Consider the following 17,339-nt stretch of genomic DNA (forward strand, 5'->3'; position numbering starts at 1 on the left):
TGATTGTTCACCCTCCACTGATGAATTAAACCACACTTAAATATCATACATTGAATAAAATATGAGAATGAATAAATAGATGTAAAATCGTACTAACCTTTATCTTTAGTAGTGGGTTTAATGTTAGTATTTCTTAAAATGTGTCCCCTCCTGTCCAGAAACTCGGTAGAGACGTGTGTGTGTGGTAAGCGTTTAGCGTGTACCCTCCTATTATGTGTGCGTGTATCGTAATTGCTTGCATTAAAGAGCTTAGTGATACTGCGCGCCTTCTAGACACTCAAAGATTTAATCAAAGCGAAGTTACTCATCAAAAATGTTAAATTCGGACCTCCTCGCCTGCATAATTTAGGTTTCATTACAACTCATTATCAAGGTGAGATATGCTGAGGTAGTGGCAGTAGTAGAGACTCCCTTTCTTCTGCCACACTCCCCCGACACACACACACGGTACCTCCTGCACTAATGGTCGGGATATACAGGCGCCAGTTATCTACCTCCGTTGGTGAACCTGTTATTAAAAGGCACTTAGAACACCTGTACGAGTGTCGGGTGATTCATGAGGTGGTGTCTGTGGTGAGAGAGGTGGTGGTGGAGGGATGTGAGGTGAGGGAGGTGTAGGAGGAGTTATGTAGGGTGAGGCAGGTGGTGGCAGGGTGAGGGAGGTAGGGGGGGGGATGTGAGACAGCCTGGCAGGAACAGCTGGCGTGTGGTTTCTCACAGCTGGTGCGAGAATTTTAAGAGTGTGGGGCTCCTGGGGTGTGTCGGGTCACCGTAGTGGACAGCACTAGCCTCCCCTACACTCGCCTCCCCCTACACTAGCCTCCCCCTACAGTGGCGATGTGGGATGACGAGGGGCAGGGGGGTGCTAAGCTTCAGTGTGTTGGGGTAAAGGAGGCGTTGTGGAGCGTCTGTCAGCAGTTAAACGACCTCCTCTTAGGCCATCCTGTCCCCAGCGGGATATGTTCACAAGTGGAATTAGTGAACAGTATGGTTGTTTTATAGTTCGACTGTATAGGCCTAGCTGTAATAAGGTTCGATTACTGATTGGTTTAGATTTTTTAGGAAAAGTTTAGTAAGGTTCGGTTAGGACTGGGTGGATTAGGTTATGCCAGATTGGATGTGTGTAGCATTAGGTTAGGTTAAAGTGGTTTGATGAAATTATACATAGTGACTTAAAAACTTCATTATAATAGAGGAGAGTCAAGAGGAAGGCGATGACACGCTTCCTGCCACGACCTTGTGTTTAGCTGATCCGTTTTCCATCATTACACAACTTTCACAAAAAACCTGTAGAATCACCAAACGTCATAAACAAGAAACCCAGAAAATAATCGATTTTAAGAGTCATCTTTTTGAGTTTCTTTGTTTACATCTGATTTACCATTAGTTTTCCCGCATGAGAAAAAAAAATGTGAATAATCAATCTTTATAAACCTCAGATAATACCTTTAAAATTCCTTCACAAAAATTCTATATATCATACACCATCTTTAAAGTATTTAGGAGATATTAATTAGTAAGGGAATTTGTCGAAGATAACCTTTGATGAAACAGTCTGCTTCTCAGGGCCAGTTCTAAGACAGTGACGGAATATATTGATCGTGTCTCTGCTGTCAGCGTCTATCCAGGGTTGAGTTAGAGACCTATCCACCACCGCCCCTTTACATCATCTACCTTCACGTGTTTGGTTCCTCGTTACGTTTGTTGTTAAAGGTATTAGTGTTTGGTTAATAAGAAGATGAGTTTGGGAAGGGTATTGGGTTTGTCCGCCACCGTCTTTGAGTTCGCCATGTACAGTCTTAAGAAGTGATTTTCCTCTCCTGTTTTTATTTTTTTCTCTTTCTCCTGGGTCTTTTTTCCCCTCCGTCCTCCTGCTAGTTTTCCTGTTTCCTCCCTTCCTCCCCTCCTTCGTTCCTTCTCCTAGGCCACCACCTGCTTGTTTCTCTCCTCCCTGGCCTCCTACATCACCAACTTCCTCCTCCCTGGCCTCCTACAGCCCAAGAGCTGCTTTTCCAACCTATCTCTCCGGGAGACTCGTGTAATTCGGTGGCGGGTTTGTTACTGTACTGTACTGTAGCCTTGGGTATATTTCTCTCTCATCTTACCACCGTATTCACTGTCACCACAACCACCACCGCTACTACTATTACCACCACCACCACCACCACCACCACCACCACCACTACTCCAATCACCACCACTACAACCACTACCACCACCACCATTACCACCATCAACTCCAATCACCACCACTACAACCACTACACAAATTACCACCACAACTACCCAAAGCATTACCACCTTCACCCATTGTACTCAAAGGGTTAAATCATCTTTATCAAAGGGTTAAACACCTGGATTAAATAGTCATATATCAAAGTAAAGTTAATATATTCTCATGTTTTAATTACGAGTCATGTTATTGAGCATAATGAAATGAAGGCATAGAATCACTATACCTGTGTGTTAGTACCTGTAGATTGAGGTTAGGTTAGGTTAGGTTAGGTTAGATGTGTCAGTACCTTTAGGATAGTTTAGGTTAGGTTAGGTTAGGTTAGGTTAGGTTAGGATAGGATAGGTTAGGTTAGGTTAGGTTAGGTAAGGATAGTTAATTCCTGGTTTAGTAAAGATCGCCCTTAGTCTTGCGGTGACCCTCAGTGAATTAAATGTTCATATGTTGTCTTGTAAACTGGGTGGTGAGTCTTACGTACATCAGGGGCTCTGTACTGTGATTGGCTGTTCATTCAGACTCACACACTCACTTGCTCACTCACTCACTCACTCACTCACTCGATCACTCACTCACTCGATCACTCACTCACTCACTCACTCACTCACACTCATTCATTCACTGACGGAGAAACAGTGACTCCTCTGTGATAGGCTTATATAATTTGCCAAATCCACTCAATACTAATCTTCTTAAACTCTCTCTCTCTCTCTCTCTCTCTCTCTCTCTCTCTCAATGATTGTGGTGGCTGGATAGTCAAGTAATAACTCGGCCACCACAATCCTCGATAAATATACTTTGTAATTCCTTAAAACTGTATTCATATTATTGTCATTGTTATTATCGTTATTATAGTCATTATTATTGTTTTTTTTATTTATTATTATTGTTATCGCTATTATTATTATTACTATTATTAATAGTTGTAGTAGTAGCTCCCTTTAGAACAAGTTAGAAAATGGCGACGATGGTATACCTATTATCACAAAAGCATCCTAACTTCCACCCATAAATTGTATATACATAGAAATTTATTGACATGAATTAACATATATATTGTTATGATGAATAAACGCATTTTATTATTATTATTATTTATTATTATTATTATTATTATTATTATTATTATTATTATTATTATTATTATTATTATTATTATTATTATTATTATTATTATTATTATTATTTAACTCGAATTCTTGATCATAAATATTAGCGTTGTGGAGGCTGGCGGTGGGGCGGCATTATTTGAGTTAATGATGTGAGAACGTTTCTAACTCACTAACTTCCAAGATTCTCTGAACTTCCCTCAGCAGGTAATGTTAAAGTGTTTCTTACTTGTTAACTTAAAAAAAACACACATTTGAAGTTTGTAAGGTTAATGTTCTCACTTAACTGGTTGTATAAGAACTTAACTGGTTGGCTTGTGAGAGTCTCCAAGGTCCCGTAGTTGAATTTTCTCTTTCAATTGGTAATGTGAGAATGTTTTTAACTGGCGAACTTACACAAGGACACAAAGATGACGGCAAAAATGGCTTCGAAATTAAACTGAGACTGTATTGTAATTAGATGCTTTCTCTAGTTGCCGGTAAGGTGGAGAAATAGTAACTATTTTTTTTTTTTTAGAATCGGAACATTGAGTGTTTGGTTGTTGTTGTTAGTCTGAATTATCAAAAGTTACTCAGTTATGTAAACGGTGATGGAGGAACACCTTGTACAGTAACTGGGGAACTTCTGCTACTACAGGAGGCAAGTGGTTAATATTACATAGATATTACAGTAACATTCAACAATAAGTAGATCGTTCTCAACCCTGTAAGGAGGCGAAGTTTCAGTAACTTGGGAATCTGTAAGACGGCAGCTAAAATGGCGTCGTAGTTGGACCTCGACTATACTATGACTTTGATGCATTTTCTCATCTCTATCCAGGGAAAGAAAGAATTAAACAAACGTGGGGATCTTTTGGGATGGCGGCCAAAATGGCATTAGAATTGCACCGAGAATTTGCCGTAAATAGTTGTGTTCTGCCAGTTACGAGGAAAAAAGAATTAAGGCAGGAACGCTAGAGGGCGAGGAGCGGGGGAGGGAGGAAATGGGGAAAGAAGGAGGGAGGAAGAGAGAGAGGGAGGGAGGGCGATAATTGTTAATCCTGGAGGCGCCGCACATTGTGGCAGCTGTTGCACCTCTGATTATGCATGTGGCTGGTCTTATCATACCCAAACATCTGTCCAGCCTGCCGCCGCTACCTCCCAGCCGGACCACAGCCACCCAGAAGAAATCTCCCTGAATTAATTAAAAGACAAATTAACCAAATTTTCTTTCAGCCGAGTTGGGAAAATGTTATTTGGAAAATAAACAATGAGTAGGAAGAGTTTGGGGGGGGATGAGAAGGAGGTGAAGGAAGGAGGAAGAAGGGGGATACGGAAGGAGGGGGAGGTGAGGGGGGAAGGTGATGGTAAGCCACAGACGCGTTAAAGTTGAGCTGTGGTTATCCTCAGCCGCGGAAGTCAGCCCTAGAGGCGGCCCCACCAGCTGCTACCTCGCTCTCAGTCTCCCCTTGCCCCACCGCCCCGTCATCCACCGCCCTCACAGCCTCGTCTTCCACCTGTCACTTCCCCCACATCCCTGTCTCCCACTCCACATCCCTGTCTCCCACTCCACATCCCTGTCTCCCACTCCACACCCCTGCCACCCACTCCACACCCCTGTCACCCACTCCACACCCCTGTCACCAACTCCACACCCTCTCATCCACCCCCTAACTCCGTCACCCACTCCCTAGCACCGCCACCCACTCCCTAGCACCGCCACCCACTCCCTAGCACCGCCACCCACTCCCTAGCGCCGCCACCCACTCCCTAGCACCGCCACCCACCACAAAGCACCGTCAGTAGGAGGGTTGGGTGGCAGGTTGGTATCATCAGTAGCGTAGCAGACTGAGGTAATATTGTTGAAGGTGTACCAGTGTAATGACCCCAAGTCTCACCACCCGACCCACGATCACCTAGGGCAGGTCCGGGCAGTGTGTGGCAGGCCAGGGCAGTGTAGGGCAGGTCAGGGTAGTGTAGGGCAGGCCAGGGCAGTGTAGGGCAGGTCAGGGTAGTGAAGTAGGCCAGGGTAGTGTAAGGGCGGGAATGTTGACAGACCAGAGAGTGTGGCAGGTCAGGAGAAGTGTGAAGGCAGGCCAGGGAGGGCAGGTCAGGTAGTGGCAGGAAGGGGTAGGTAAGGTGGCTAGGGGAATGTTAGACAGACCAGAAGAGGTGGCAGGTCAGGGAAGTGTGGGCGGTCAAGGCAGGTCAGGCAGTGTGTGGCAGGTCAGGGCAGTGTGTGGCAGGTCAGGGGACTGTGTGGCAGGTCAGGCAGTGTGTGTGGCAGTCAGGAGGTGTGGTAGGTCAGGCAGTGAAGTCACAGTGTGGTGCAGGTCAGAGCAGTGTGGGCAGGTCAGAGCAGTGTGTGGCAGGTCAGACAGTGTGGGCAGGTCAGGGTAGTGTAGGGCAAGCCAGAGGAGAGAGAGAGAGAGAGAGAGAGAGAGAGAGAGAGAGAGAGATCCAGTAAAGTAGCAGTAGAAGTAGCGGCGGTAACAGGATTAAGAGTGGGAAGATAAAGTGTCCCTCTTACCCTAAAACTGACCGATGAAGTGTTGTGATATTTTGAGTGCTGGAGGACCATCGGTACCTAAAGTATGTACTCGAGGGTATTACTGAGGAACATCGGTACCTAAAGTATGTACTCGAGGGTATTACTGAGGAACATCGGTACCTAAAGTATGTACTCGAAGGTATTACTGAGGAACATCGGTACCTAAATTATGTACTCGAAGGTATTACTGAGGAACATCGGTACCTAAAGTATGTACTCGAGGGTATTACTGAGGACCATCGGTACCTAAAGTATGTACTCGAGGGTATTACAGGATTAAATAATTTTTCCAACATTGTGACATTCTTTTTTGTGGTGTTTTTCTGAGAGTTTCTGGGATGAAGAGTAATGACGATCCGGGTATTCACGTTAAGGGATTAGTAATTTAATTTTTTTTTTATTTTTACTTTTTTTTCATTGTTATTTGTAGTTTATCTCAAAGGATTAAATACAGTAATTATTTACATTACGGTCAGAAATGCTTTTATCAATGGTAAAAAAAAAAATCTAGGTATCAGAGGTTATTTCTAGGTACTTGTAGTGACTTGTCAGGACATATGTTGGAGAATTGATGCAACAATGAATACCCCGGGACAGGTAAAGTACATCACGTCAATTTCATTTTTTTTATTGACATTTAATTATTTATTTGTGTTGACGTAGCTAAGTCCTGGTTTCTTTTCCCTACAGAAGACGGTGGGCGTGGGTGTGCCATGCGTGAGGTCAGGCAGCATGACCGACTCTGACCTGTTCAGCCGGGGTCGTGGTTGTTCCCGCCGCTGGTGTGTGTGTCTCATCCTGGCCGTCCTCTTCGTCTCCCTCGGTGCAGCTGCCGGCATCTACTTCGCCTGTAAGTACCTCGAACCTGCCGCCTTATCCATGTATGTACGGTATGTATAGGGATATTTACATCTAATTTCTCGGGTAATTTTTTTTTAATCGTGTTATTGTGTGGTGATATAAGAGGCAGAGTAGCGTTGGCCAGCTGTGAGGTACACATCAGGTGTTGTCTGTTGTAACTGTAGTAGTACGTGGTGCGACTAGTGGTAGTAATGATTGTTTTTTTTTTGTGATTTAGACGGTGCTTCTCTCTCTCTCTCTCTCTCTCTCTCTCTCTCTCTCTCTCTCTCTCCTACGAACTGCGAAGTATCCCCGCCACAGGAGTGAGGAGGTCACCCCCACCTCTCTCGGTTTAGTGAGTCTCTCTCTCATCTCACATAGAACAGTTTCAATAATGGCCACTTGTCTCTTGGACTGCTTTATGTCTCAGATGACGAGCTCAGCGCAGCAGCGGGAGCAGAGTCACTTACCCAGAGGAACGAACAAACCCCACCACTATGTTAGTGATTGAAAAATACCAAAGTTCATATGATATTTTCGAGAGTATTGTGTACCCTCTGATCTCCTTGAGTACGATGACTGAACTCCTTAAATACGGTGATCTGTCCCCTTGAGTACGATGGCTGAACTCCTAAATACGGTGATCTGTCCCCTTGAGTACGATGGCTGAACCCCTTAAATACGGTGACCTGTTCCCTTGAGTACGATGGCTGAACCCCCTAAATACGGTGACCTGTCCCCTTGAGTACGATGGCTGAACCCCCTAAATACGGTGACCTGTCCCCTTGAGTACAATGACATTATACACAGGGTGGTTCTGACATCATACTCAAGGGGTTAAAATTCAGGATTGAAAGCTGGTACTCTCCTAAGGTGGATGAGTTTGCTGAACGATTATTTGGTAACTCCAGCATCAGGGAAGAGATTACTGTACAGGTCGTCACCCCTTGCAGGCCAAAAGAAGGTTGTAGGTGTATAGGTAGTAGGTAGGTGATGTGTGTGTGTACGTTGGTAAAGTAGACGTTCAGGTTACTGTTCCTTCACACACACACACACACACACACACACACACACACACACACACACACACACACACACACACACACACACACACACACAATATCAAACACTCGGCGCTTTTGAAATGTACATTACGATATAAGTTGTGACGATAATGACAACAATACCTCATTAGTTTCCAAAGACACAATACACCAACAAGAGTCTTATGCACTTGTGTAATAAGGTCGATGATGCTAACAGTAAAGACGTAAATCACATGTAACATTTTAACATTCCTAATAAAGTTCTTGTAGTATCAAAAGTGTAGTATACTTAACAGTACCGGCCAGGGAGTGTATGTATGTATGTATGTATGTATGTATGTATGTATGTATGTATGTATGTATGTATGTATGTATGTACCATGTATGTATGTATTCTTATTCAAATTATCAAACTATTTTAAATCGCAACTATAGACCCTAACTGTTAATCTATCTAATTAAAGAAAATAATTATATTTTTCTTAGTAAAATTGTCAAAATATTACGAAACTCTTTATCAGTCACAAAGTATACATATGTTTGTATACTTGTTATATAAAGTCCTCCGGAACGCATAATTGTATAACCTTAACGTGTAGTATTAGATATATCCTTTAGTATAACTGTAATGATGGGTATATAAACCTGATATATATGTTCGGTATATTATTTATTATATAACCGGTATATAAATCTCATATACTAATACTCCATAAACTGATACTTGATAAAGTTTGGTTAAATCTATCTATCAAGCCTCCTTATAATGATACTGATACCTGATAGATAAGGTTAGTATCAGTGATAGTGTTAGGGAGGCTCAGATCAACTTTCTGGTGGGAGGGGGGGGTCACGTTGTCAGGGTATCGTCGCTATTTCCGCATTACCTTTTCGACAGTATCGTGTGAATGATACATGACTGCTATTTAAGCTCGCATCTCATTAGCATATACAGGGATATTAAAAACAGTATTGTGTGAATTGATTACACAGCGGGAGGTGTTGTTGGAATGCCAAATTATAGGGAGTGGGAAACGGGAAATATAAGCGAGGTCTCTCTCTCTCTCTCATTAATCTACCTGTATTTCTATAATTATACTTCAGGTGTTTGCTGGAGAAGATAATTTCGATAATTGGTTGAAATAGGATTACCTGCTGATAATTTTTTTTTTTGTGGGTGTTGGGATAAAATTATACGGTATATATAATTGCGTTGTCGGTATTTTACATATAATTACTTGGTCGGGATAGAATTATATTGAGAATTACTAGGTCGGGTTATTGATAATTGCCTACTTCGGGTTACCATTCGCATATTACCTGTAGTTATTAATAATTTGATAAGCCATTGAGTCAGACACCGTAAAGATTTACCAAGAACTTGTGTATATACTGTATAATGTAAGAAAGATTCCCGGTACACGAAGGTACACGAACCATTCCAGTATGTTTTAGAACTTGTACCCGTTACCGTCAGATGTTTTTTTTTTCGGGAATTTTGGGTTATTCCAGATTTCCAAAGTCATAATATATCAAGTGTTGGCGTGATTTTTTGGGAAGTTTGATGTTTATTCAGGTATATAAGAGATTTCTTGAGGCTTTGGAATTCATCGTTTCTCCAGAATATTCCAGAAACTCGTAAAATTACAAAAAAAAAAAGTCACTGGAAGTCACTGCTTATGTAAGATCTTTCTGAAATCTCATTAATTCCAAGAACAAGGAATTCCCATAAAATATTTCAGGAATCCGTATTTTTTTATTCTTTCAGGAACTCGTATCATTCCCGAAACAAGAAATATTCCAGATTGTTCCATAATTTCATGTTACTTATAAAAAAAAACTTCCAGGAACGCGTGTCATTCCAGATTGTTCCTGATGCCCGTGTTATTGTGTGACGTCTTAGGGAAACACGAGTGATTCAATAGAGTGGTTTTGAAACTCTGTGCAGTTCCAGACTATTCCAGACGCTCGTGATATTCCAGAAAATCGCTTTACTCCAGAATGTTCCAGGTATCCGAGTTAATCAGATTGTAAATCCTACGAGTAATTGAACTAATCAAAGACGCTTGTAGTCCTGGTTTTGGGGAGGGAGGGAAGCCAACCCTCTAGTGACGCCGGCGAGACTGTGTGTGTGCGTCTCTCTCTCTCTCTCTCTCTCTCTCTCTCTCTCTCTCCTTGTACATACAGTATTTCTTTCGCTGCCCCGTTCTCTCTTCACTCTTCTCTCTCTCCCTTCCTTGCACCCAGTTCTTCATTTTAATCCCTGTACTGTTCACCTTCCCGCCTCTCGTCGTCCTCACGGTGGACTAACAACAACACACACTAATTAAAACGACATCATCCTCTCCCACAGCCTCTGGCGCACGATCTGTTTTTAAGTGTGCGCCTCACGCCTATTGTTTACGGGATTACTTCCTCCACCCGCTGCCAGGGGGGATCACCCACACATATTCACGGAATATCTCGAGCACTTTTCTTTTTATAATAATAAATAGTCTTGTTTCTACGGGATATTTTATACAGATCAATATTTATAAGAATGGATTGCTTTTTATGCGTATTGTGTGACGCATATTTTATTTTTTCAATGTCCGGTTATATGTTTGTTTTTGTTTTTTACATTCATTTCAATTCTGTAAGTTGGATTTCTGTTGATAAAATGTTCCCGTACTTTTTCATGTAATGGAAGACAATGTGCAACCCCGGGTCAGTTTTAGATGAAGTGGTGGCGCCTTAGATGAAGTAACACACGGGCTACCAACTCAAAATATCTCTTTGTGTACTTGTCATGGTAACCAATTTCATCACCACTCCAAAAGCATAAACTCTCTTTCTTTCCGATGACTTGTAATGTGATATAAATATATATATATATTTATTTATTTAGTTTATTTCGCAATTAGTTAATTATAGTGTCGTGTGAGTGGCTTGGTTTACAGGTGCCGAAACTAGCATTAAGTATATAAGGCTGTGTCAGACGGCTTGAATAATTATACTGAGCTGCGAATCTTCTTCTGTTGTACTCTCCTCCTCCTTCTCTTTCCTCCTCCTTTCCTCTCCTCCTTCTTCCTCTCTTCCTCCTCCCCCTCTCTCTTCCTTCTCCCTCTCCTCTTCCTCCTCTCCTCTCCTCCTCTCCTCCTCCGCCCACCCCCCCCTCCACATGGGTCAAGTTTGCTACTCAAGGACTAAGAGGATTATGGCTGCCAGTTCCCCTTCTCCCCAGACCAACTTTACCGTCATGTCACCCAACAACACGAAACAAATTAGTTCATGTACTGATCAATGAACACCCAAAATCAGTAGTTTCTTTTATTTAGACTATCCTACGACACACACACACACACACACACACACACACACACACACACACACACACACACGAAAAATCAGGAGAATATAACCGAGTTGGTTTTATTGGTTGTCGGAGATGAGGGAGGAAATTGGCATGAAGAATCGTTTGAGAAGCCATAGTTGGTGCCGGGGTTAAGGTGGAGAGGTCATGGCAGCGAGTGGAAGAGGGAGGACTTAGCGTGGATGACGGAGGTAGAATGGAGGAGAGGTGGAGGAGAAGACAGACAGACAGACACACAGACAGCAGCAGTGATCATTTCTTTCTGTCTGTCTGTCTGTCTGTCCACCCGTTCGTTCGTTCGTTCGTTCGTGACACAATCGGTTTCCGTTTAATAACTTACCATATATTGGGCGTCTTACCAGTCAAGTATTAGTCATTTTCAGTCAACCTAACCTAACCTAACCTATGCACTGCTTGTAATGGCTCTAGTTTAATGATAGAAAACTCATAGCTAAAATTGCCTTGTAACGGAATGGTCGACGCTACCTTAATGACTCAATAAGTTAAATAAACATAATACTGGTCACTAGGGAAGGTGTTGTATATTGGTGTTAATATCTGAAGGTGCGGGACTAACAGTGATAGGAACATATCCAAGGATTGACCCATATATATTTTGTGTACAGTGCATCGCCGAGTTTATGGAACTTACGATGTCTATGGTGTCCAGTCTGTAACTTACGATGTCTATGGTATTCAGTCTGTAACTTACGATGTCTATGGTATTCAGTCTGTAACTTACGATGTCTGTGGTGTCCAGTCTGTAACTTACGATGTCTATGGTGTCCAGTCTGTAACTTACGATGTCTATGGTGTCCAGTCTGTAACTTACGATGTCTATGGTATTCAGTCTGTAACTTACGATGTCTATGGTGTCCAGTCTGTAACTTACGATGTCTATGGTGTCCAGTCTGTAACTTACGATGTCTATGGTGTTTAGTCTGTAACTTACGATGTGGTCTTAATCTGTGGGGAGTGCTGGGGAAGGTTAAGGTAAATCCGTCGTTAGTATAAGGTAGTTAATCCGTTAGTGCTCCTTCAGTGGACTTGTCCCCGTACTCCTGGCCAGCCGACACATCTATCCTGTTGTTGTTGACAGAAGAAGAAACAGAATATAATTAACACTGGTTTATGTGTGGTAAAGAAATCGTACACGTTGTCTTTGTTGATTCATTGATTAATCAAGTTTTTAGATGGTGACTGGTGGCTCATGGTCCCACTGCAGTCACCTCAGCCTCTTGACTCCTAACATTTCCCATGTTTGTCCCTGACACCTATTGACACGACATTCGACACTCTTCCTCGCGGCCTGTGACTCAGAACCAGCCTCGTGTCCCGCCACAAAAATCCAATAAATCTGTGTGCTGGTGCAGCGGCTCCAGCTGCACCCGCCTAAAAGGCAAATGTGAACATTCGAAACTGGTAAAATTCTTTTCTGGTTTGGAGGATGTGGTGGTCCAGAACCACGTGTCCACATAGCGACCCTTGGTGCCTCACCCGCCGGGGTCACATGGCTCACTATTCGTGTGATATACTCTTAAACTTTCGTGTAAGTCTTTAGAAGGTCAAAAGAATAAATGAAATAATGAAAACATTGACTGTCTGTAGCTCAAGTACTGACCATCATCACTCTTAGGACAGTAAAGACCGACCGAAATTGTAAGATTTAAGAGGCAGAAGGTTCGGAGGTCTTGCCAAGTTCAGTAAAATCATTAAGATAAGTCGGAGAAGTTTACGAAAAGAAAAACCACATAATACTTACTATGTGTGGTGCCGGCTGGTCACTGTTGGAGTCAGCGAGTACTCTTGTGTTATGGATGTGACTTATAAACTTGGCCGTCAGACACGCACAAACACTAGACTCTCGGTAGTATAACAAGATGAATATCCCGAGGTGATTCATCCACACCTGCAGTTATATGAGAATGAACCAAGAGAGGCCGCCCGCCCTCCCTGGCCACGGTACAGTAATACCCCTTGGTCTGACTTGTGGTAATGTAAGGATATAAAGTATTACCTACGATGGTCTGGTACTAGAGACAGGTGTTGCCTCAGGTATTATGCTGAGAGTAAACCTTTGATACGAGTCTCTCTCCAGTAGTGATGGCCGGTAATAACAAAGCCACGTTTGTTTCTTGTACGTCATATTATAGATAATTTGTGTATGTTCGCCATGATATATATATAATATAGCGTGTGTGTGTGAGGGTGATAATAAAAGAGGAAAAGACACTAAACATCACAAGTAATAGTTATATAAAAAGTGATGTCAGATAAAAGATTCCATTTGGATGGAATAGAAATAGGATAGAAAAAATAAATGCGGAATACGAGGTGAAAATCCTCATTGATTTTCGGAGCGGCTCTGAAGGACACCACTGCCACCACTACCACCACCACCACCACCACCACCACCACCAGTCGTCACCACCACCACCACCATTACCACCATTATCACTGCCACCACTACCACCACCACCACAGTCGTCACCACCACTACCACCACCACCATTATCACTGCCACCACCACTACTACTGCCACCACTACCAGTACCACTACCACCACTGCCGATTCCAACACTTTATTTTATTTATTTATTTTTTCAAGGGATGACTCTTAAGGGTGTCAGTTCCTCCGACATTATACACAAGCCTTCCTTAATCCTGGGGCAGTGTTACCCCACACCCTCCTGACGCGCTGACGGGGCACTCTTCCCACCACCTCGACCTGATCTCCTTCCGCGTCTCGACCCTGGGTGCTCTGGGTCTCTCCACCACACACATGACTCTGGCACATACGCTTGTGTGTTTGTTTTTTATGTGTGTTTTATCCATGTGTATGTGTGTGTAAGCGTAACTATGTACAATATGTGTCCTGGCGCTCCTGTGTGTGTGTGTGTGTGTGTCCTTATACTACACCAGCTGTCAAACTTGGAAATAGCCGAGATTGTCTATAGGGGAGGAAATGGAGGAGAACACGACAGTATCCGCCCACAACTCTACCTAATTGGCCTCAAGTAATGCCCCCCCCTCATTCCTCGACACACACACACACACACACACACACACACACACACACACACACACACACCTCCCAGCACCATTATCCTGTGCCAATATTTGCAGGACCACTTCCCGTTCCTCATATGTATACCAGAGAAGACAGAGGTGTGCCTCTCTTGGAAGTAGTCAGTGTCTTACCCTTCATTTTGTCACTATTCCTGGTGATGTGGTGGGATGATGGGGCAGGGATGATGGATGATGGTGATGGGCGGGATGTGATGGGTGATGGGGATGGTGATGGGGATGGTGATGGGGTGGTGATGGTGATGGGGCGGGATGGTGATGTGGAATGGTGGTGGGGATGGTGATGGGTTGGTGATGGTGATGGGACGGGGATGGTGATGGGGCGGGGATGGTGATGGGGCGGGATGGTGATGTGGCTGGGATGGTGATGTGGCAGGATGGTGATGGGCGGAATGGTGATGGGGCGGGGATGGTGATGGGGTGATGGTGGTGGTGATGGCGATGGGGCGGGGATGGTGATGTGGCGGGGATGGTGATGGGGTGGGGATGGTGATGGGGCGGGGATGGTGATGGGGCGGGGATGATGATGTGGCGGGGACAGTGATGGAGGTGGTGATGGGCGGGGATGGTGATGTGGCGGGACAGTGATGGGCAGGGATGGTGATGGGGCGGGGATGGTGATGGGGCGGGATGGGTGGCAGGGGATGGTGGGGGGGATGGTAATGGGGCTGGGATGGTGATGGGGCGGGGATGGTAATGGGGCTGGGATGGTGATGGGGGGGATGGTGATGTGGCAGGGATGGTGGTGGGGCGGGGATGGTAATGGGGCTGGGATGGTGATGGGTTGGTGATGGTGATGGGCGGGGATGGTGATATGGCGGGGATGGTGTGGGGATGGTGATGGGGCGGGGATGGTGATGGGTGGGGATGTGATGTGGAGGATGGGTGATGGGGCGGGGATGGTGATGGGTTGGTGATGGTGATGTGCGGGGATGGTGATGTGGCAGGGATGGGTGATGGTGATGGGGTGGTGATGGTGCCTTGTCCCTCACCATTCACCAGCCGTCCTTGACCTACCGGATTAAAGTGGATCACGACTTAATTCAGTTGGTTGAGGATCTCCAGAAGTTATGTGATTTCTCGTTAAGCTTTAAAGAAAAATACAAATTATGCGAATATTAGATGATTTTTTTGTCTTTACTCTGGCCATCTTCTTCAACCCTTGTCTCGCCCCGTCAGGACAGTCTCTTAAAACTGGTGACGATGTGATTATGCGCATACACTACACTACACTACACTACACTACACTACACTACACTAATAATAATAATAATGGTTGCCCCATCCTCGTTTCCACCTTGGCTTGAATTTTTTTAAGGTGTAGAAGCTGTCGCCAACACAACCACCACACCCTAAGTTAACGAGTTGCATGATCCAGTGTCAAGGAATAGTCCGAGAAGACCGGACAACTCGCCAACTGCACTGGCTAACTATTACCCCGGAACACGATCTGGAAATCCATTAACATCCAGGTTCCCAATTACTGCTGGGTAGACAGAGGCAAATGGCGTAAAGGAACTTGTCCATAGTTTCACCCTGCCCGAGGATCGAACCCGGGTCCGCTCGCTTGCGAGGCGAGCATCCTGACCATTGCACCACAGGTCGCCACTACACTACACAACACACACGCACGCACGCACGCACGCACGCACACACACACACGCACGCACACACGCACGCACACACACACACACACACACACACACACACACACACACACACACACACACACACACACACACACACACACACACACGTACATTTTTATTCACCTCACCTCTTGGAGATCTCATCCTCATCCTTCATATATCCTTGTCCTCGCCTCCAAAGAACTCCTCCTGCTAATACTTTTCCTTAGCGTTAGGGAACTCTTCTTCTTCCTCTTCAGTAGATCCTCTACCGCCGGGACAGATCTGCCCCCGGGACTTGAGAAAGCTCCTCTCCTATAAACATGTTCCGGCCTCCAGGGGGACCCATACCTGCCCTCCCCACCCGCTCCCAACACACACACACACACACACACACACACACACAGAACTTCCACTCCAAGGAAAGCCTCACAAAACCCCGGGCCGCCATCACCCCCCAGGACGTTCCCTCACCCCGGAGAGAACACCCGCTTACAGAGGGGCCCCGACGCCTGTAGTCAGCACTGATATATGCCCCGTGAAATTCAACGCTGCTGAATTGGCCACACGCTCTTTGACGCGTTAATGTGTTCATAAAGCTGGTGATTAATGACGGCGTTGTAACGAGCATGACCCGACGCTGCTGCAACCTGGGGAGGGGGTTGGAGGAGGGGGATCTGCACCTCATTCCTCCAAGTATGGGGAGGAGTAAGAGAGGAGGTGAGGGGGGAGCCTCCTCTTACCGTCAAGTAGGACAAACTGGCTTCACTTTGCTACTTTATTCTACTAATTCAGAAACAACACAGGCAACAATTACAGTTATAGGTTACAGTGATTTCATAATGACAACCATACACTGTACACTCCTCAGGCTCAGTGTACAGGGCCGAATCATTCAAAAAAATACATATATATCACATTCATCTTTTTGCCATCACTGGTAATGGGAGAAAAGAACTATATAGCCTTTGTCGGAGATCCCTGTGTTCATTCTCCGCTGTAGCTGGTGAAGGGGGAACGTTACCTAGGCCTAACATTCTCAGAAGGAGAGACTCGAGAGGCCATTTCGACGTCATTCTCACCGGCCGCCTTCGAGTTGCAACTTAAGTATAGAACCAGAAAGCTGCATTCTCCCTCCGCCCATTTACAGGCATATTTTTTTTTAAGGGAGGGGAAGAGGGGTTGAACATAGGAGCTTTATCAGGAAGGAGAGAGGGATGGATAAGGGGGAGGAGAGAGGGGTGGATAAGGTAGGAGGAGAGAGGGGTGGATAAGGGGGGGAGAGGGTTGGATAAGGGGGGAGGAGAGAGAGATGGATGAGTGAGAAGGAGGAGAGAAGGTGACAGGAATAGAGAGGAAGGTAAGGGGGATGAGAGAGAGATAGGGGGAGGGGTGTGGGGAGGAAATGAAGGGATGGGGAGGCTGTTAGAGGGGGTGGAAAGTGATGTCTCAGGCCTAAACGAATCTTTATTCCCTGACTAGTAACTCACCGCTACCCAGCCTATCCCTCTCCCCTC

The 17,339-nt window shown here is 44.8% G+C and overlaps 1 protein-coding gene across 1 annotated transcript in view; it reads left to right on the forward strand.

Moving 5' to 3' along the window:
• LOC121875475 overlaps positions 1–17,339 on the forward strand; it is a 127,473-nt gene that overhangs the window by 40,883 nt on the left and 69,251 nt on the right. Inside the window, exon 3 of the mRNA XM_042380037.1 lies at positions 6,560–6,719. Within this exon, the coding sequence (XP_042235971.1) occupies positions 6,560–6,719 (160 nt within the window). The remainder of the gene's footprint in view (positions 1–6,559; positions 6,720–17,339) is intronic.

Source organism: Homarus americanus, unplaced genomic scaffold (genome assembly GCF_018991925.1).
Source record: "Homarus americanus isolate GMGI-L3 unplaced genomic scaffold, GMGI_Hamer_2.0 scaffold418, whole genome shotgun sequence".
Taxonomy (NCBI): domain Eukaryota; kingdom Metazoa; phylum Arthropoda; class Malacostraca; order Decapoda; family Nephropidae; genus Homarus; species Homarus americanus.